This window comes from Pocillopora verrucosa, chromosome 1 (assembly GCF_036669915.1).
Source record: "Pocillopora verrucosa isolate sample1 chromosome 1, ASM3666991v2, whole genome shotgun sequence".
Taxonomy (NCBI): domain Eukaryota; kingdom Metazoa; phylum Cnidaria; class Anthozoa; order Scleractinia; family Pocilloporidae; genus Pocillopora; species Pocillopora verrucosa.
Window position 1 is genome coordinate 15,181,938 of NC_089312.1, and position 21,776 is coordinate 15,203,713.

The 21,776-nt window shown below is 41.9% G+C and overlaps 2 protein-coding genes across 2 annotated transcripts; one reads left to right on the plus strand and one right to left on the minus strand.

The window, feature by feature from the left end:
- Positions 1-1,764: 1,764 nt before the first annotated feature.
- On the minus strand, positions 1,765-14,288 carry LOC136283419 (uncharacterized). The gene is made up of 3 exons (XM_066172259.1): positions 14,176-14,288; positions 13,417-13,446; positions 1,765-2,087 (listed from the first exon to the last, which is right to left on the minus strand). The coding sequence occupies exons 1-3, from the start codon at positions 14,228-14,230 to the stop codon at positions 1,765-1,767; spliced, it is 408 nt and encodes a 135-aa protein (XP_066028356.1). The 5' UTR covers positions 14,231-14,288.
- On the plus strand, positions 3,187-9,063 carry LOC131799923 (uncharacterized). The gene has a single exon (XM_066174074.1). It carries the CDS (start codon positions 3,398-3,400, stop codon positions 8,669-8,671), a length of 5,274 nt encoding a protein of 1,757 aa, XP_066030171.1. The 5' UTR covers positions 3,187-3,397; the 3' UTR covers positions 8,672-9,063.
- Positions 14,289-21,776: the final 7,488 nt, after the last annotated feature.

Sequence of the window (21,776 nt, forward strand, 5' to 3'; positions counted from 1 at the left end):
ACGCGTGAAGGCAGTGTTGAATTCCAAATAGAAACGTGAATAATTTGCCGTCATTGTTCCCGTCCTCACACAACTTTTAATTTTAACCCCTTATATTGTTGTTTTGCAGAGCACATCTTGTAAACGAATAAACTTTGCTCCGTACGTGGCACGTGGCACGTGCAGGGCAATTACGTGCAGGGCACTCACATCCTTATTGTTATTGCAGCCAAAGTTTTCCCACGGTCCTCCAAGTAAATTGCAAAGATCGAGCGCATTTTCAACTTGAGTATCTTAACCACAGCCACTCACTTCGAATGTCACGCGAACGCCGCCACTCTCTGATGACAGAACAAACGGGCATAGTTAGAATTTGAATTGAGATAGGTTTTTAGTACACGCGCCTAACAGATTCAGCGGGCCGTTCTGTGCGGGGAAACCTGTGAAATTTAAACACTTCTTTTATCACCAAATGTCCCATTTAATCAACAGCAATTGTTATCAACCTTCCTGAGAAATGAGATATCGTGTTACAACGTGCCAACGGCAGAACAGCTGCCATGATTTCGAATTTGCCTTCATTCTTGTCACGGTTTTGATTCCCAATTAGACATTTTTTCCTTGTTATATTATTAAACCTTTACACCCTAACATCAGTATTCATATCCTCAATAATGTTCTCCATACATTTCCTGAGGTGCTCACCGGGAAAATTTGTTTAAAAATCAATTGTAAAAGCTTCTTAAGTTGTCTTTCATTTCCGTGGTCTTACTGTGTCCTTTAGTCACTCTAGGGGTCAAAGTGTTGACCTCGTTCTCCCGCTTCGTTCGGTAATTGACTTGTACTGCTCTTCCCTCTATTATTTTAAAACAAATAGCTCAGTCTGTAACAAAAATTATGGGTCTCCAACTCGGTTAATAAAAAAGTTATCATTCAAAGAGTGAAATAATTTAACCTTTCTAACTTGTGTTACTTTAAATTTTCATGCGCAAACTTGGTGACCCGCGCTGCGTTTGCTTTTTCGCTCTCACTTCTGTCTCTTGTCCAATTTTCCCAATCTGAACTTTTTCGACAACTAGGTAAAGAAAAATACTTGCGACACCAATTTATTTATTATCGACACACATATCGCGTGAAACAAGAGAGGAGACAAGACGATGAATTTATTGAAATAATCAGCAGGACTAACATTTTGACTATTGGGAGTACTGTTCGTCGTTTCTTGTTAAAGACCCGAATGAGCTCGGCTGAAATAGATTCTTGGTTCACATGCAGACTCTATTAGTCGACGTTGAAAATTTTTGCGTTTTACCTTGTCGTGAGAAAATAAACATTTTCTTTTGCCGGGAAAGTGCGTTGATTAAAATCGGCAATATTCTGTATGCATTCCTACAACTGCTTGATCACAGTTCTCCTTAAAGTCAATGTAAGAAAGCCGATTTAATAAACAAGATTCAAACTCCTTGTTTAACGAAACAGCTTTAAAACACGTGTAAGCTCCTTTGTGAATATAGTTATAAGTTTAGTTTTAAGTCCATCAATATGTGATACGATACAAAAGGTCACATATTATTATATGAACTTTTAATTAAATTAATTTTCTTCTATCGTCCTCTTCTCCTCTTCCTCCTCCTTCTTCTTCTTCTTCATCTGATCAAAAGCGTCCATCCTGTTTATGGCTGTCTCGATTTCATCCAAGTTGGATCACATCTCAAATAGACCATCACTTCTCGCGCAAATGACAGTAAAATGGTTTTCTACTCTCCCCTCCCATCCAACTCAACCCTAGAGGGGGTGAGAGATACAAGAGGACTCAGTAACTTGATGAGTTTCAAAATCGTTACTGTTTGAACTCGGCGAGTTGTCAAAAGACGCCGCCACTCTTGAAGGACAAAGGCGTCGTTTCCAATCTAAAATGATTATTCCAACCGCAATGCCAACGAAAAAGGACACAGGCATCACAATCCCAAGTATCTGTTTGAGTAGGGTGACCTGTCCTCGTGCAGCCGAGACAGTAGGTGCTGTTGGCGGTCCTGTAGCCCTAGACGGATGGAGACCTGGGTTCAAACTGTTCCTTCGCATAGTAGGTGGTGTATCACTCTTTTCGCCTGCAAATAAATAATACAAAGACTAAGGACCTTTAAACCCTTACAATATCACCCTTAAATCAAATTTAAACGGCTTGAGGATGAAGGAAATTCTTTCTAATTTAAAAAGCTCCTCATTGTCAAACAAGTTCTCCTTGTCATTGCCATAGAAAATGAGAAGAGAACAGTGAAGAGAATGCGATCATTAACGTTAGGGTGCAGAGGGTAAAAGCAATATCACGCAAAATGGCTATTCAGAGAAGTCGCTTAAGGAGTCGATATTAGGCCTGTCCTGCATGATTGTGCTTGGCAACTTTTAAGTATCTTTTGGCGTTTGGAGCAACATTTCGCGGTTCAAGCAACTGCGAGCAAGTTTTGCCTTTCTGAGCAACCTTTTTAAGCAAAATATAGGTTTAGAGCACATATCAAAAGCGAAAAAGATAACAATTTCAAAACTTGTAATTTTACAACGTTTTGCAGGCCTATTGAAATCTTTATCTAACATTTTAATAAATAATTGGCTAAAAAAGGACGTTCGGCAAGACGTCAAATGAACCGTGCACTTTGTCCCCTTAGACTTAAGTATCCCTAACATCTCCTACTTTTAAAAGAAATTATTTAAAGGTAAGTTTTAGCTATTTTTCTTGATCGATGTTAGCAATTATCGTTACTAACAAAAAATAAAGCCTCCCATTAAAGTTTAAAAGAAAATATCAAGAAATTTATAAGGCAACTTTTGAAATCTAGTATACACTTTAAGTGACCTGTACGCAAATGTTCAGATAGCATTATATGACCGTAGTTCAAAGGAGAGATTTCATAAGGACGAATAAAGGAGGGCTTATCTCGTCAGTACAATGCTTTCAATGACTTTACAATTACTATTTTATTGTTACAACAAGCAAATCGAATCCAATCGTCGATTTTAGGATCAAACGACTTCCAATAAACATCGACAACTGTTCCATGCACCAGATTTAATTCAATTGACTATAAACATGTACAAATTGCGCCGATAGGGCATCTGCTTAATTTAGCTGAAACTCCCAAAATGTATCATAGCAAAGATACAACTAGAATCCTTCGCCAGTTCAAAATCGCACGATGACTTTGTCGGAAAAGTGACGTCAGCCGTGTAACCTCGCAACGCAAAACCAAGGGTGGTCTTTAGGATTGTGGTTTTGAAAAAAGATATAGGCTAAGATCGACGCGATACGAAGCGTGTAACGACTAGAATAAAGATAGGAAAAGAAAACTACGCGAGTGACTAGTGTTGCTATACTGGGATTTCCAACACTAACTGGCACCTCCGACGGGACTGAGATCGAGACATGGAACTGGAGGCACTTCAGAAGAATTTGGACGCAAAACTCAAGCTTTTGGCGTACAAGCAAGAAAAGGGAAAGGGCATTGTGGACAAGGCAAACGCGACAACTATTGGGAGACACCGTGACGGGTTGGTGTGTTTAGCAAAAGAAGCGGACGAGGTCAAATTAAAGATCGAAGAGAAGAAGATTGCAAAGGGTGAGCAAATGGACGAGGTATGTGCATGGAGCAATGAAATAGACAAAGTTATTGAGGGTGTAGACGCGGAGATCGAATACCTTGGGAAGTGTTTGGGGGAGGTGAAGAAAAAATCGCAAATGGCCGAAAAAGAAAGCGAGAAAGCGACAATCGCGAAGGAGAGAGAGGAGCAACTCGCGTTTGAAAAAGCACAATGGGAAATGAAGCTTGATTACGAAAAAAAATCAGAAGAATTAGGTAGCAAAAAAGGGAAAGGGTTATCAGGCGATACCGGAATGCACGCAAAGTTGCCAAAGCTATCAATAACGAAGTTTGATGGGTCCTTCGAACAATGGCTCTCTTTTTGGAATAAATTTTCCGCGGAAATAGACGCGACGGATCTGTCAGCAGTGACAAAGTTCGCTTATCTAAAGGAACTCCTTGTTACAAAGGTACGAGCGGACATAGATGGACTCCCGTTCAATCTTGAGGGGTACGAAAGGGCGAAGGCCATCGTAAAATCGGAGTACGGGAAAACGTCAGAAATTGTAAATGCATATGTAAACAACATCATGGGTTTGCCTACCATCACAAGCGCCAGTCCAAAAGAAATTAATGAGTTTTACAAAAGGCTTCTGTTCAATGTACAAAGCTTAGAGACGCTCGGGAAGTTACGTGAAGTCTCCGGAAATGTGAGGGCGGTGTTAGACAAACTGAAAGGAATAAAGGGAGACTTAGTCCGGGGACACGAAGATTGGCGAGACTGGGATTTCGCTAAACTGATTCAGGCAATTAAAGGTTGGAGAGACATAAATTCAGAAGGAGAAGAAAGCGATGGTGGGAGTGTGTCCAAGAGGAAGAATGATCGCAACGACTGGAATGCCCGTGTTCCGCCGCCACGCGGAAGGTCTTATCAGGTCCAACAACAAGCAAATGGAGGACAGATGCGCGGATGCGTCTATTGCGATGACACGAACCACACATCCGCTAATTGCACCAAAGTTGTCGCGGTCGGAGACCGCAAACGAATTTTGAGCCAAAAACAGTTGTGTTTTAATTGTACAAGTGACAAACACAGAGCAGACAGCTGTAGAAGCCGCGGGTGTCATAACTGTCAACGCCGACATCACACGTCAATATGTGATCGCCCACCAAGCGGTCACACAACGAGGGGAAGATTTATGACGGCACAAAACAAAGGAACAGAGAGAGTCGTGTATCCCGTTGTTGTCGTGGAAGTAAATGGAATCAAATGCCGCGCACTCCTAGACACTGGGGCCGGCAGCTCATACGCGTCGTCAGCTATCCTTGAACACCTGGGAAACAAACCGCTACGAGAAGAATTCAAGCGCATAGAGATGATGCTTGGGTCAACAAACAAGGTCATCGGAGTTCATAGCGTGACGATTGGCAGCCTTGATGGAAAATTTCGATTGGAAACGGACGTCACCAGAGTGGACCGTAGTACATTGCTATCACTTGACAACCCAGGATATGCTGGGATACTGGAGAAATATCCCTACTTGGATGGGGTATACATGGACGACAGAGACGAGAAGCCTGAGCTACCAGTCCACATTATCCTGGGTGCAAGCGAGTACGCGAAAATAAAGACAGAAACCATACCAAAGATCGGACGTCCCGGCGAACCTGTTGCAGAGCTAACAAAGTTCGGATGGACAATTATGTCACCAGGTAAAGAAGTTGACCTCTCTAATATGTTCTTGACCCAGACGACAGCGGCAGATTACGAACAACTATGCAAATTAGATGTTCTAGGATTGCGTGACACACCAGGCGGAGATCAAGCAGATGTTTATGAAGAATTCAAGGAACAATTAACACGAGGGCCAGAGGGATGGTACGAGACGGGGCTACCCTGGAGGGGAAACCACCCTCCACTGCCCAACCACAGAGCGGGAAGCTTGAAGCGATTGGAAAGTACCATTCGGAAACTGGAGAAGAACGGAATACTCCAGAAGTATGACGCCATAATTAAAGACCAGCTTAACGAAGGAATAGTGGAGCGAGTGTCAGGCCCACCAGTGGGAAAGGAGTTCTATATTCCACATAAAGCAGTGGTGAGAGAAGCTGCAGAGAGTACCAAACTTCGAATCGTGTACGACGCCTCTGCCCGAGCTTCAGAGAAGGCTCCTTCTCTCAACGAGTGCCTTCACGCGGGACCTCCGTTGCAGAACAAGCTTTGGGCTGTTCTTGTCCGTGCACGTTTCCACCCAGTCGCGTTAACAGGTGATATCAAGCAAGCGTTCTTACAAGTACGAATACGGGAAGAAGACAGGGATGCCATGAGATTCCACTGGATCACGGACTTGCAATCCAGGCGAGTGGAAACACTGAGATTCACGAGAGCTCTGTTTGGTTTGGCCCCATCGCCCTTTCTTCTTGGGGGAGTTATCAAACAACACCTGGAAGCCTGTCGTACCGAGAATCCGGACCTGGTGAGGGAAATAGAGAAGAGTCTATACGTCGATGACCTTATCAGCGGGGGACCCACCGTAAAAGCTGCCCTTGAAGTCAAAGCAGGCGTTACCCATGTCTTTAACCAAGCCTCATTCAAGCTGCACAAGTGGCATTCAAATGTTCCGGCAGTGGAGTCCCCTGGTGATCCTCTTAGCGAAGATACTACATTCGCGAAAGAACAGTTGGGTGCACCTCAAGAAGGAGGGGGATCTATTCTCGGGCTTCCATGGAACAAGCGACAAGATGCCATTGAAATAAATTTCCCAACTGACCGCACCCAAGTGACAAAGAGAGGGATACTAGCGAAGATAGCAAGAGTGTATGACCCGTTAGGGCTCGCAGCGCCTATGACATTGAGTGGAAAACTACTGTACCGAGACGCATGCGATTTGAAAGTCGGATGGGATGCTCAACTTCCTGGTCAACTGGGAACCAAGTGGTCAAGATGGGAAGCACAGCTACCAGTGAGCATTTCCGTACCCAGAGCCATACCTCAACACTTTGAAGAGATCAGCAACATTGAGCTACATTGTTTCGGCGACGCAAGCGGACAAGGCGTTTCTGCGGCAGTGTACGGTGTCATATCTCAACCATCCGGTGATAGTGTTGGGCTGATAGCAGCCAAAGCTAGACTGGCGAAGCAAGGCCTCACCATCCCCCGCCTCGAGTTGGTCTCCGGTCACATGGCGACCAATCTCATTTTGAACGTTAAGGAAGCATTAGAGGGTTTCCCAGTTGGAAATATGGTTTGCTGGTTGGACAGCAGCGTTGCGTTACATTGGATCAAGGGAGCAGGGAGTTACAAGCAGTTCGTAAGCAATCGAGTGCAGAAAATCCAGCAACACCCAGAAGTAAACTGGCGTCATGTGGGTACAAAGGACAACCCAGCTGACCTTGGCAGTCGGAGCGGAAGCGTGGAAAATGAAGAGCTATGGTGGAGAGGGCCTGAGTGGCTACTAGACCGAGAGCGATGGCCAGCCGGTATTAAGACAACGGCCACACCAGACAGTCAGGCGGAAGCAAAAGTGATACGGGACGTATTCGCTGTAGCACAAGCTAAGACAGACATCCTAGACGCCTTGCTGATCAAGTTCAACTTATGGAAAACCCTAAGGGTTTGTGCGTGGGTGACTCGATTCATACATAACCTACGGAGCGAAAAGACGAGAAGATCTAAGGGACCACTCACGACAGAGGAGATCGAGATGCAGCGACACCTGTGGCTAAAGCGAACACAGGTGAAATTCAAGAGAGACGAGCGGTTCGAAGATCATCGTGTTCAGCTGAACCTACAAGAAAACGCAGACGGGTTACTGGAATGCCGAGGGCGGATTCAGGGAGACTATCCCATTTACTTGCCTGAGTCTCATCCGTTCACGGAGAAGATGGTGGCAGACGCACATATCAGGACACTCCACGGGGGAGTGAGCCTCACAATGGCAAAGATTCGTGAAAGGTACTGGGTTCCCAGGTTGCGTCGCCTTGCAAAAAGAGTCGTTAAAGCTTGTAACGGCTGCAAGCGGTTCCGCGCCACAGCGTTTGCGGTTCCGCCACCAGGACAGCTACCAAGGGATCGTACCGAAGGAGAAAATGCGTTCCAAGTAGTCGGAGTGGATTTCGCCGGACCACTGAAGTATAGAAAGGGGAGGAATCATGAAGGCAAAGCTTACATAACGCTTTACGCCTGTAGCCTGACCAGAGGTATTTACCTTGAGCTACTACCCAGCCTAGAAACGGGAGAATTCCTTCGATGCCTGAAACGGTTTATCGCCCGACGTGGGCGGCCAGAAAAGATTTACTCAGACAACGGGAGTACCTTCGTGGCAGCAGCTAAGTGGCTGAAACAAGTGATGACTGACGAACGCCTCAACGAATTCCTCTCCCGTCAAGAAATCAAGTGGCAATTCAACCTGAGCAGAGCGCCCTGGTGGGGAGGGCAGTTCGAGAGAATGGTTGGATTGGTGAAGAGAAGTCTACAGAAGACCATTGGAAACGGGTTCCTAACGTGGACCGAGTTAGAGGAGGTTATACTAGACGTAGAGGTTGCAGTCAACAACCGACCTTTAAGTTACGTGGAGGACGATGTGCAGCTACCGATCTTGACCCCCCACTCCTTGTTGTTTGGTCAACCAAATGCACTACTCGAGTTGGAACCGCACTGCATAGAAGACGGTGAATTACGCAAGCGAGCAAAGTATCTCAGACGATGCAAGGAGGCCGTCTGGAAGCGATGGACGGGGGAGTACTTAAAGGGGCTGCGCGAACGCCATCGTCTAAAGAATCCTGGAAAGCCCGAAAATCCTATTGTGGGCGAGGTCGTGCTGATCAAGTCGGACGACAAGAATCGCGGGAAATGGAAGGTCGGGATCGTCACGGAACTAATCAAAGGGCGTGACGGTGTTGTCCGGGGAGCAAAGTTGCGCACAGGGACCTCACATCTAGAGCGAGCAGTACAGCAGCTGTATCCGTTAGAACTGTCATGTGATCGACCGGGAGACGGCGACAGACCTCCAACGACCGAGTTGCGCATTGAAGCGCCAGCGTTCAGGCCTTCCCGTGATGCAGCCGTCGCAGCAAGATTACGTATGGAGGATCTTGCTCACGATGAGGAAGGGGGTTGAACTTTGAACCAAACCGAAACAGATTGGATGACAACAGCGGATCGGATGCTTGAACATTCTACTTATGAACTGAACATCTGCCACTATGGCTACTGATTGATCAATGATTAGTGTGATTAGGAAATCGATTGAAAATTCTAGATGATAGATTCGTTCATAAAATCTAAGCGATAAGGTTCATTTCTCGACAGACATTTGCTCTCCGAGACAAATGGGGGGAGGGTGTCGGAAAAGTGACGTCAGCCGTGTAACCTCGCAACGCAAAACCAAGGGTGGTCTTTAGGATTGTGGTTTTGAAAAAAGATATAGGCTAAGATCGACGCGATACGAAGCGTGTAACGACTAGAATAAAGATAGGAAAAGAAAACTACGCGAGTGACTAGTGTTGCTATACTGGGATTTCCAACAACTTTTGCCACTAACTGACATCAACAGAATAGGAAATGGAGCTGAAAGATGGTGTTTTCTACCTAGAACTTCTCCTCTCTAAGAACAACTTAAATATGTAAAATTCAAATTCACTAGCAAGTCGCAAAAAATATTTGTCAAACGCCCCAGACAAAACACTGTTCAATGAGCTATTCCACTCAAGAATTCATCCTGCTACGGAAAAGCAAAGGAGAAAAAAATTCGCCCCTAACCGCTTCGAGAACTCTCACGCTCAATTGTCTTCGTCTTTCAAACCATTTGGCTCAAGGATTTGAAACCCAAGAGAAAGTGCAAGTGAAAAATATTCACTCTCGTTGCTCAAAATGACACTCGTAATTCGCTGAGGTTGTCCATCGAACCATATTACCAGAGGATTTATCCTAAATACAAGGTGAAAATACTTCACCCTCAGTGCTGACAAGAACTACCAAAATTATAACCGCAGTCATCCTACGAACAATTCAGTAAAAAGGTTCAACCAACAGGACTGAATAAAAATTCTTTATCCCCGTTTTTTAAATCAACATCCACAATCCAATGAAGTTGTCCTTCAAACCATCCCAACACATGATTCATCACTCTGACAAACAAGGAAGAAAAAATTGCACCTTCGATGCCTACAAAATCAACTGCAGTAGTCCTTTAAACCATTTAGCTCAAGGGTTAAACCAACACAAAAGCATACACAAGTGAAAGGCCCTCGTAGTTTACTGAACAACACGCACAATTCCATGAAGTCGCCCACTGAACCCTCAAACCGAAGGATTCAACCCACACGAAACAATAATCAAAACAGCTCACTGCTAGTGCTCAAAAGAACTCTCACAATTAACTGAACACGTCCTTCGAACCTTTTAACCGAAGGATTCAACCAACACGAAAGTGAAAAATCTTCATCCTCGTCGTTCAAAACGACGCTCACAAGTTATTCAAGTTATCCATCCATAACACCGAAGGATCCATCCCTCGCAAAAACAAAAGTGAACCCACTTCACTCTCAGGGCTCAAAATAACATCGACAGCTAACCGCAGTCGTTTTTCAAACCAACCTGCTAAAGGTTTCATCCCAAAGGAAGATACAGATTCAAAAATGTTACCTTAAGAACTAAAAGTAATACTGTCATAATCTAGCACAGTCATCCACCGAGTCATCTCACCAAATTATTCATTCAACAAGTAAACGCCGATGAAAAGCTTAACCCTCGATGCTCAAAAGAACACGTTCACAGTTCACTGATCATGATCGTCCTTTCGATCCAGCTCAACAGAAAGCTCATTCCTCAAGTAAATTCGTTCGATTTATATTTCAAAAATACAAAATTTAAACGAAATATTTACATTTTTAATCCCGCCGGTTTACCTTCTCAGTCAAGGAGAGGGGGTTGTTAGATTGGCGGCAGAACATTTTGATCATGAGTAGCGACAACACAGCCAAATCTTGCCACTCCCAGAGCCTTAGCTAGCGTGGCTTTTAACATGGCAACATTCCCAACGATATCTAAACATAGGTAAGACTCGACTTAACTTACCTTCAACGAGAAGTGCAACACTTGCCAGCCCTATGAACGGAGAAAGAGTGGTATCTTAGGAATCACATTTCAATCCTGTGCTGATGACAAGATTTCTGACAATCGCACCTGATTGACGCGACACACTGAAGTTATGATTGTTATATCTCTACGCCGTTGTAGAAGTTTGCTCAGAATGTGACTTTTTGTTTCGTAAGCTACAGTAAGAATTTTATTTCGACTAGCACTGATAGCAATCCTACGTTCTATCAGAGCTACCGACTGTACACTAAACGCTCTTCAACCAACCCTAAAACAGGAAAATATTTGATTCGCTTGGCACTAGATCCAAATAACGTCGGGGAGCCGAAGAGACGAGCAACGGAATTTCCGAAGCTCACGCGACTTTGCAGCATGCTCTCACAGCTGCCTCCTTGTTTAATGGCACAAAGCGCACACAAAACCTCCAGCTAATTTTGATAGAATAAAGAATTGTTTTACTGATAAGAGAACAAGGGCGTGCAGATCTTGGGGCAGAATTGGGACAGCGACATGTTCACTAACTGAATATAAACATTCCAGGCGTTCTAACAATAGAGTATATCAACAAATCGTTAAGTAAAACTCCCCTAATCCGCTCCATTTTAATATTTACATACCGAGTAGAAGAAGACTGGTGTTCACGTATGTCCGACCAACAGAGCACCTTTGCATTGTTTTCTTTGCAGATTCTGAACAATCTTCGAGATACACGGTCTAGAATGATCTGGAAACGTTTTATACATGATGTGTCGGATGTCGCATCGTCTGATTCAAAGTTCAAAGTTCGAAGTCGATTTAAAAAAAAACTGACACATAACTTTTCTTTTTAACCGTTGACATTTTCCATAGCTATCTGCCCTATTTATCGAAACTGAAGCTAACACCCTGAGGTGTTAATTGTGATATCCAAGTTCAAGGGCGCCCCGTCGCAGCATGTGCGCCAGCCAAGTCTTGACATTCGAAGCCCAATGTCTCCGAATAGTCTTGTTTGGGGGCGGTTAACGCCGTGCATGTCTGTTCAATTTCCTCAAAAAGTAAAAAACAGGCTACGAATTTTACTGATATACAAGACTCAGAGCTTTTGCAGGTCTAAGTCTTCCTGATTCTGAAGTCTGGGTTCTCCGTAGTTTTCGACTGCTTTCCGAATATTTCAAGAGTATTTCTAGACGACACTTCCATGACAACAGTAACAGATATTTTTAAAGGGAAATTATCTTAAATAAAATCTCTTTAAGGATTATGTACCGTCTTTATTGCGAAGACTTTTAAGAAACTACACAGCTACTTGACAATTAGTTCAAGGGTACTTTGTCGCAGAATGTAAGCCCGTCGAGTATTGACATTCGAGGGCAAAGGTCTCTGTACCGTCCTGATAGATGCGGTAGTTAACCTATATTTAAAAGCCGATTAATTAACCCAAACTTCTCATCAGTTGTTAAAAAGAAGAATGAGCCGTACTACAAGGATGAGAGCTTTTGCCGGTCTAAGTTTTTCCGACTTTGAAGTCGGGGCTTTCGTTTTTCGACTGCTTTCCAAATATTTTATTAGTATCTCCGAACTTCAACTCCATCACAACTTTTATTTGTATTTACAGAGAGAATTGTCTTAATATAGAACCTCTTGAACGATTATGCACCTTTTCAATCACAAGAAGTTAAAAAAATTGATACTGTTTTTGACCGAGAACTCTTCTTTAAAGAATTGTAGATTTATGAACAACTTAAATATGTAAAATTCACATTCACTAGCAAGTCGCAAACATTCTTTGTAAAACGCTCCCGACAAAACAAGTAAAACACTGGTCAAAGCAAATTCAAACACGCACACAATTTACTTTTTTCTTCCGAATACCCTCTCAGTGCTCAGAAAAAAAACTCTTTCACACACTTCATGTAGTTGACCTACGAGTTGATCCATCATTGAATTCACCCGACTGATGAAGAACGGTTAACAGAAGCTTTATTCTCACGATTAAGGACATTCACTATTCACCCTAAACTTGGAACCATCCAGCCTAAGGGTTCAGCCCCGGGCTGAAAAGTGTACATCTGCGGCCTTTAAAAGAACGCTTACAACCCAATCTAGCCTCCCTGTAACTATTAACACCTTAACCGTCGTCGTCCTTCGAACCATTCGGCTAAAGGATTTGAAACCCCAAAAAAAAGCTTGTGAAAGATCTTCACTCTCGTTGCATTGCTTAAGACAGCACTCTCAATTCACCGACATCGTCCATCAAACCATACTACCGGAGGATTCATCCAACGGAATGCAAATTAAAGTGAACACAGTTCCCACTCAATGCTTACAACAAAACTCACAATTAAAAGCAGCCGGCCATCGCTCAGTTCAGGCAAATAGTTCTACCAACACAAAAGTATGCTCGAGTAAATGACCTCCACCGTCTGGCGTTGTTTAAAACAACACGCATCGTTCAATGAAGTCGTCCATCGAACCATCGCAGCAAAGGACTCATCCAACACGCAAATAGGGAAGGAAATAACTCACCATCAATTCACCACTAGTAAATTAATTCTATTTATATTTCAGAGATACAAAATTCAAACGAAATATTTACATTTTTATTCCCACCGGTTTACCTTCTTAATCAAGGAGAGAAGGTTATTAGATTGGCGGTAGGAAATTTTGATCAAGAGTAACGACAACACAGCCAAAGTCTGCCACTCCCAGGGCCTTAGCTCGCGTATCGTTGGGAATGTTGCCATGTCAAAAGCCATCTAAACATAGGTAAGACTCTACTTAACTTACCTTCAGCGAGAAGTGCAACACTTGCCAGCCCTATGAACGGAGAAAGAGTGGTATCTAAGGAATCATATTTCAATCTTGTGCTGACGACAAGATTTCTGACAATAGCACCTGATTGACGCGACGCACTGAAGCTAAGATTGTTCTAGCTCTACGCCATTGTAGAAGTTTGCTCAGAGTGTGACTTTTCGTTTCGTAAGCCAAATTAAGAATTTTATTTCGAATAGCACTGATAGCAATCCAACGCTCTATCAGACCTACCGGCTGTAAGCTAAATGCTCCTCAACCAACCCTAGAACACAAAAATATTTGATTCTCTTGGCACTAGATCAAAACAACTTCGGGGGAGCCGAAGAGACGAGCAACGGAACCTTCCGAGGCTCTCGCGACCTTACTGCATGCTCTCACAACTGCCTCATTGTTTAATGGCCTAAAGCGCACACAAAACCTTCAGCTACGTAAGCTTAACCCATCTTTCCCTAGATTTTGATAGAATAAAGAACTTTTGTACTGATAAGAGAACAGGGGCGTGCAGATCTTAGGGCAGAATTGGGACAGCGACATGTTCACTAACTGAATATAAACATTCCAGGGGTCCTAACAATTGAGTATATCAACAAATCTTTAAACAAAACTATCCTAATCCGCTATATTTGGTAATACGTCTCCGGTTCGGAAGCGGAAACGTCCTGTGAACTGTCTCCTACCCGCTACTTTCGCCCGCATGTCTTCAACTAATCACTCAGTTTAATGTTTACATACCGAGTAGAAGAAGACTGATGTTCATGTTTGGCCGACCAACAGAGCACCTTTGCATTATTTTCTTAGCAGATTCTAAACAGTCTTCGAGATACACGATCTAGGATGATCTGGAAACTTTTTATAGACAATGTGATCGGGTGTCGCATTGTCTGATTCAAAGTTCAAAGTTCGAAGCCTATTTAAAAAAAAAATGACACATAACTTTCCTTTTCAACCGTTGACAGTTTCCATAGCTATCTGCCCTATTTATCAAAACTGAAGCTATCACCCTGTGGTGTTAATTGTGATATCCAAGTTCAAGGGTACCTTGTCGCCGTATGTAGTTATAAGCACGCTAAGTCTTGACATTCGAGGCCTCCGTATAGTTGTCCTGTTTGGGGGCGGTTAACGCCGTGCATTGAAGCTCAATTTCCTCAAAAAGGAAAAAAAAAACAGGCCACGAATTTTACTGATATGCCAGAGTCAGTTTTTGCAGGTTTAAGTATTCGTGATTCTGAAGTCGGGGTTCTCAGTTTTCGACTACTCTCCGAATATTTCAAGAGTATTTCTAAACGACAGTTCTATGACAACAGTAACAGATATTTTTAAAGGGAAATTATCTTAAATAAAATCTCTTTAAGGATTATGTACCGTCTTTATTGCGAAGACTTTTAAGAAACTACACAGCTACTTGACAATTAGTTCAAGGGTACTTTGTTGCAGAATGTAAGCCCGTCGAGTCGACATTCGAGGGCAAACGTCTCTGTACCGTCTTGATTGGATATACAGCGTATATTTAAAATCGATCAATTCCCCAAACTTCTCATCAGTTGTTAGAAAGAGGAATGAGCTGTGCTGATGTGCAAGGATGAGAGCTTTTGCCGGTCTAAGTTTTCCCGAATATGAAGTCGGGGCTTTCGTTTTTTGCCGACTGATATCCGAATATTTCATGAGTATTTCTGAACTTTAACTCCATTACAACTTTCATTTGTATTTTCAAAAAAAATTATTTTAATATAGAACCTCCTGAAGGATTATGCACCTTCTTAATCACAGGAAGTTAAAAAAAATTGATACTGTTTTTGACCGAGAACTCTTCTTTAAAGAATTGTAGATTTATGAACAGCTTAAATATGTAAAATTCACATTCACTAGCAAGTTGCAAACATTATTTGTTAAACGCTCCAGACAAAACACTGGTCAAAGCAACTGAATTCAAACACGCACACAATTTACTTTCTTTCTTTAGAATACCTTCTCGGTGCTCAGAAAACAAACCTTTCTCGCATGCACTTCATGTAGTTGTCCTACGAGTTGATCCGTCATTGGATTCACCCGACAGATGAAGAACGGTCAACAGAAGCTTTATTCTCATGGTTAAGGACACTCACTATTTACCCCAAACTTGGAACCATCCAGCCCAAGGGTTCAGCTCCGGGCTGAAAAGTGTACATCTGTGGCCTTTAAAAGAACGCTTACAACCCATTTTAGCCTCCCTGTTACTATTAAAACGAGAAAACACAGGTGAAACCACCTTACCCCAAACAACACTCTCTATTTACCGTCGTCGTCCTTCGAACCATTCGGCTAAAGGATGTGAAACCCAAAAAAGAGCCTGTGGAAATCTTCACCCTTGTTGCATTGCTTAAGAAAGCACTCCTAATTCACCGACATGGTCCATCAAACCATACTACCGGAGGATTCATCCAAAAGAAAACTGGGCAAAAGTGATTACAATTTGCCCTCAATGCTTACAAGAAAACTCACAGTTAAATGCAGTCGTCCTTCGCTAAATTCGGCCTTATGGTTCTACCAACACAGAAGCATGCTCAGGTAAATGACCTCCACCGTCGTTGTTCCACAGGCAAATAAGAAAGGAAAAAATTTACCATCAATGTTGACAAGAACTCACAAAATTGACCACTGTCAAGTCTGGTTGACTGCTGGGGATTCAACCAGCATAAGTGAAATTTCTTCACCCTCGTTGATTAAAAGATGCACGCAATTCAATGAGCTATTCCACCCAAGAATTCATGCTACGGAAAAGCAAAGGTGAAAACAATTCGCCCCTAACCGCTTCGAGAACTCTCACGCTCAACTGTCGTCGTCTTTCAAACCATTTGGCTCCAGGATTTGAAACCCAAGAGAAAATGCAAGTGAAAAATATTTCACTTTTATTTCAAAAATACAAGGTTCAAACAAAATATTTAAATTTTTATTCCGACCGGTTTACCTTCTTAATCGAGGAGAGGAGGTTGTTGGGATTGGCGGTAGAATATTTTGACTATGAGTAACGGCCTGCCACTCCCAGAGCTTTAACTCGCGTATCGTTGAGAATGTTGCCATGTTAAAAGCCATCTAAACATAAGTAAGACTCGAACTTACCTTCAGCGAGAAGTGCAACACTTGCTAGCCCTATGAACAGAGAAATAGTGGTGTCTAAGGAATAACTTTTAAGAACAATAGTTTGTAACTTTTCCAAAAAAATCTCGGCCACTTAACCTCACCGATTTGGCTGAAATTTGGCATGAAGGCTGATTTTAGGGTCCTCACCACGAAATGGGTATCAAAATGTTCCAGTTGTTTCTGCTTGGCAAAAAATCGATAAAGCCGGCCTAGTCTGCGCATACTTGCCCGCCAACAAGGTGCATCGAAGGTGTTCTTATGACTTGAGCTCGAGTCCTGTCGTTAAGATTTCCTAAAATCTTTTGAAATAAATAAAAAGTTCTACCCTTTTTCCGAACATTTATTGGAAAAAATATGGGAAATGACAGATTTTGATGACAGGTTATCTCAACGTTTGAGGGTCGTTTTACGCCGCCTTGAACAGTAAAAATTTTATCCCAACTTGTTAGCCTGATATCTACAATGTTACTTCGATCCGGAAGTTGCCATTTACTTTGAACAATGTTTGTTCATGGATGAATTAATTCCATTAACAAATAAATGGGGAAATTTAAAAGGTCAAAGATGAGAAGTTATTAATCTATGATGATTTAAGGAGCGGATCCTAAATCAGCTTACCGGTCGGAAATAAAGTCTAAGTACCTATATCGTCCAGAATGAAAGCAAATTCCAGAAGTTTTCCTAATATTACGGAAGTATCTGTTGACTTTAGGCAAAAGCAAATATCTCTGAGCGACATTGTCTCAATGGGATAAATATTTGGTTACCCAATGAATGTAGACAATCAGTCCGGCATTAGCGCTCGGAAGGGTTGATTTCGCTTACCGTTTTGAGAACGAATAGTTTTGGAAAAAAAAAAAATTTATGAATTCCAACTTAGTTCATTCAGTGATGATTGGTGACTTACTCAAATCTGATGTCTGTAAGCTACATTTGCAGTTCATCCTACTTGTCATGCCAACGTTTTAGATATTACTTAAATTACATCATGTTTTTTAGTGGGTCTTAATGTCGTTTTTCGCATGTTTCAATATTCTTATCATTATAGAGAAAACCAAGCCTTTCAGCCTGAAAAAAAAAATTGCAAGGAATCACCCGGGGTGATTCCTTGCAATTTTTTTTTTCACCTACGGTGACTGCAAATTGCATATATGAGGCGCCCTCACTTAAGGCATAGACATGAATTGACTGTTGTTTGAAACAAACAGCACTTCGCACGCAATCGCTAATTAAGTTTACTCTAAGATCTATTTTGCTTTCAGAGACTGTTCGTGAAGGATATCTTTTAAAACTTCTTTCGATGGCTCTAGCTTTACACCTAATCGATATGAAAAACTGCTCTAAACTGGCTTTACACCTAATCTGTGTGAATAACGAGACAATGAATTCGAAGTAAACCGAACTGTCGATTGTAGCAAAAAACTAAGACCCCGAAAGCTAAGACCCAAGACCTACGACCCGAAAACTTAAGAAACCATATTTCATTCATTTTTTTTGTGGCAATAAGAGAGGGTAAGGAAGTGGTGTGGGCATGATGCATGTCTTTTTTTTTTAGCTTGAGAATGGGTAACAAGTTCGTACTGTAGTCTTAGTAGGTCAGTGCCTTAATGAGTTCAAGTCTTACTGAGTGACATGTCTCACATCCCATTTTAGTAACAAATAACTATCCCTGACATAGACGGAGTAAACTTAAAGGAGCGAAGGCGAGACTAATAAATAACGCATCGATCAATTCGAAGTTTCAACATCCCCTTTCCCAGGGCAACTCACGGGTATTTTAATGTCGTCTGTGCCCGTGGAAGGGAAATTAGAACCTTCCGTGGCTGGGGCCGGGTTGGGAATTTGAAAAATGTCAAGTCTTTCCAGCGGAATTTACTTGTTTTATCTAGAATGAGGGGTTAATACTTCATTTTCACTTGTGAACGGCTCAGAAGTAAATGTCTACAAGGTCTAGAGTTTTAAAGCTTATAAATGAGTAGAAAGTCATGGTCGATGAGTTTTCCTTTTTCAAAAAAAAGAACCTGGGTAGGGCATTTGAACATAATTTTGGCTCCAGGACAGGAATTTGAAGGAGTTCAAATACCCGTGAGGAAGGAAGTTGAAGTTTCGAATTGATTGATACATAAACATGAAATTTGTCTCAGTACCTACTTTAGCCCATAGTAATTGAATTTCGCTCCTCAAAGAAGCATCAGCGACGTTTAAGCTCTATAGATAAGGCTTTTTATCTCGAGTACACCGTAAAAGAGATATGCAATCGCTCGAGGCGATGGTATCTCCGAAACTATCCTCAACAAACCTCGAGAAACCACACTTGATCAACATTATTTTAGAGCATTCTCTTCATGGTAGGTCACAAAGAACTGGAAAATAAACTGAAGTAAAAAAGGAAATTGATCCCTGAAATAATAAGTTTGGCTTCCTGTTAAAAACGAGAACTTTTCCAATATTGTAGCTCAATCATACCACTCAGTGTTCGCTTCAAAATCAAAACAAATTTCAATTTCGCACTTGTTATAGGCAACGTAAACTAGTACTAAAAAAACACTGACCTTCTCCAACCAGGATTCTCAAATAACTATAAAGCAATAGATTTCCACTTTCAGACTAAAGAATAAACCCTGTACATTCCCACGAGTTCAAGTTCATGTCTGTCTCAAACCACTTTCCGTTTCGTGTGTGCAGCCACTGCCAAAGTATATTATATTAAATTTGGTATTTAAGTACTACTTTTTATATAAATGCAAATTATTTTAACGGACTTGCCAAAAGGTTGCAGGGGTTTTTCTTACGCTGCAAACTTGAGGAAATGGTAAATACTCCTGTCGGAAAAACATGATGAATTCGCATATCAACGAAACCGGTTGCGCGACAAGTAAGTATCATTAATCTTAGGTTCGCAGCGATTTCATTCAAATAAATGACCAGTTGCTATCACCAAGAGTATGTCAGAATTGAAAAGAATGTTTCTTTTACAAAATCCTTTGTTCTCAAAACGGCAGGCGAAATAAACTCAGAGCGTAATTGCGCGTGGCTTGTTTACATTCAATTAGTAACCAAAAATCATCCCATTGCAACAATTTTTCTTTAAAATAATTACTTTTATGTTGAAGCAAAAGATATTTCGTAGTATTAGGCAACTTTCTGAACGATAAATATACTTTGACCGTTTTCTTCTGATCGGTAAATTAATCTAAGAGCTTTGAGGACCAAGTCCCAAACATGGGCCGGGTCATTACATTAGGTAATTTTTTTTTCCTCGGTCGTTTCATTTCCCCCATTTTTTTATTTACGAAATCTATTAATCCACCAACAAATTTTGTTCAAAATAAATTGTAACTTCTGAATCGACGTAACACTGGAGATACTAGGGTACTAAGTTGGGATACATTTTTCACTGTTCAAGGCGGCCTAAAGCGACCTTAGAACGCTAGGATCATATGTTGTTAAAACCAGATATTTGCCATGTATTCTTTTAATAATTGTTAAGAGGAAGGGAAGATCGTCTCATTAACACCACGAGATTTGGAGAAATTTTTACGATAGGACTCGAGTTGAATTCAAAAGATCACCTTCGATATTGGCGAGCAAGTATGTGCAGACCAAGTGCACTTTCCCGTTTCTTTGCCAAGAAAAAAAAAGTGGAACTTTTCATTATCCATTTCGTGATGAGGACCATAGACAAGACTTCATGTCAAATTTCAGCCAAATCGATGGCATGAAGGGGCCGACAAAAGTTCGAAAGTTCGAAAATTTCAGACTATCGCAATTAAACCCTGCGCTGATGACAAAAGCAAATTGATTGACGCGACGCTCTGAAGTTAAGATTGTTACATCTATAAGCCGTTGTAGAAGTTTGCTCAGAGTGTGACTTTTCGTTTCGTAAACCGACTAGCTTCGTTTCTTTTACGACTAGCGCTGATAAAAATCTTACGTTCTATCAGAGCTACCGACTGTAAGCTAAACGCCCTTCAACCAACCCTAGAACAGAAAAATATTTGATTCTCTTGGCACTAGATAAAAATAACGTCAGGGACACCAACGAGGCGAGCAACGGAACTTTCTGAAGCTCTTGCGACTTGGCCACATGCTCTTGCAGCTGCCTCATAGTTTAACGCCACAAAGCGCATCCAAAACCTTCATGATCAGCTACGGAAGTTTAACCCATTTTTCCCTGATTTTTGATAGAATAAGGAACTTTTGCACTGATAGGAGAACAAGGGCGTGCAGATCCTGGGACAGAATTGAGACAGCGACATGTTCACTAACTGAATATAAACATTCCAGTCGTCTTAACAATTAAGCATATCAACATATCTTTAAATCAATTTCGCCTAATCTCTATTTCAACCCGCTACTTTCAACCTCGTGTCTTCAACTAATACTTGGAAATCACTCACTTTAGTGTTTACATACCGAGTAGAAGAAGACTGATGTTCATGAATGTCCGACCAACAGGGTACCTTTGCATTATTTTCTTAGCAGATCCTAAACAGTCTTCGAGATACACGGTCTAGAATGTTCTGGAAATGTCTTATAGATAATGTGATTGGGTGTCACATTATGTCTGATTCAAAGTTGAAATGCCCCCGGAAGATTTCAACTTTAGTATCCTGACAATAGACCCCCCTCCGGAAGAATTCGACCCTTAGAATCAAAGGTGAAATTCCACCGGAAGATTTCAACTTTTGGTCTCGACAATGCGGGCTGCATTCGTTGCAAACATCCGGCCACTGACAAGGTTCTAACAGCTGTTTCCAGGCCTACCAAATATTTTGCAGTTTAGTAACTTTCGACCCTAGGGCGTAAACCTCGGTGAAAGTAACGCTGATGTAATATTCATCCAGGCCTCTTAGCCTGTTTGCATGCGATAAAGTTTCCTCAAAGAAACGAAGATTTCCTCCCCATCTGTTGCGTCTATAGTAACAACTCTGCGAATATGAGCAAAGTCGATTTTAAAAAAACTAATACATTACTTTTCTTTTTGACCATTGACAGTTTCCATAGCTATCTGCCCTATTTATCAAAACTGACGTTATTACCCTGAGGTGTTAATTGTGATATCCAGGTTCAAGGGTACCTTGTCGCAGTATGTAATTATAAGCCCGCCAATTCTTGACATTCGAGACCTCCGTGTAGTCCTCTTTGGGGGCGGTTAACGCCGTGCATTTAAGCCCAATTTCCTCAAAAAGTAAAAAAACAGGCCACAAATTTTA

Excerpts from the sequence above, each read along its gene's own strand:
- LOC131799923 (XM_066174074.1), top strand. The coding sequence starts at position 3,398 with ATGGAACTGGAGGCACTTCAGAAGAATTTGGACGCAAAACTCAAGCTT.
- LOC136283419 (XM_066172259.1), bottom strand. The coding sequence starts at position 14,230 with ATGCAAAGGTGCTCTGTTGGTCGGCCAAACATGAACATCAGTCTTCTT. Across the intron at positions 13,447-14,175 it reads CATCAGTCTTCTTCTACTCG|GGCTGGCAAGTGTTGCACTT; the intron begins GTATGTAAACAT and ends CTCCGTTCATAG. Across the intron at positions 2,088-13,416 it reads TGTTGCACTTCTCGCTGAAG|GCGAAAAGAGTGATACACCA; the intron begins GTAAGTTAAGTA and ends ATTTATTTGCAG.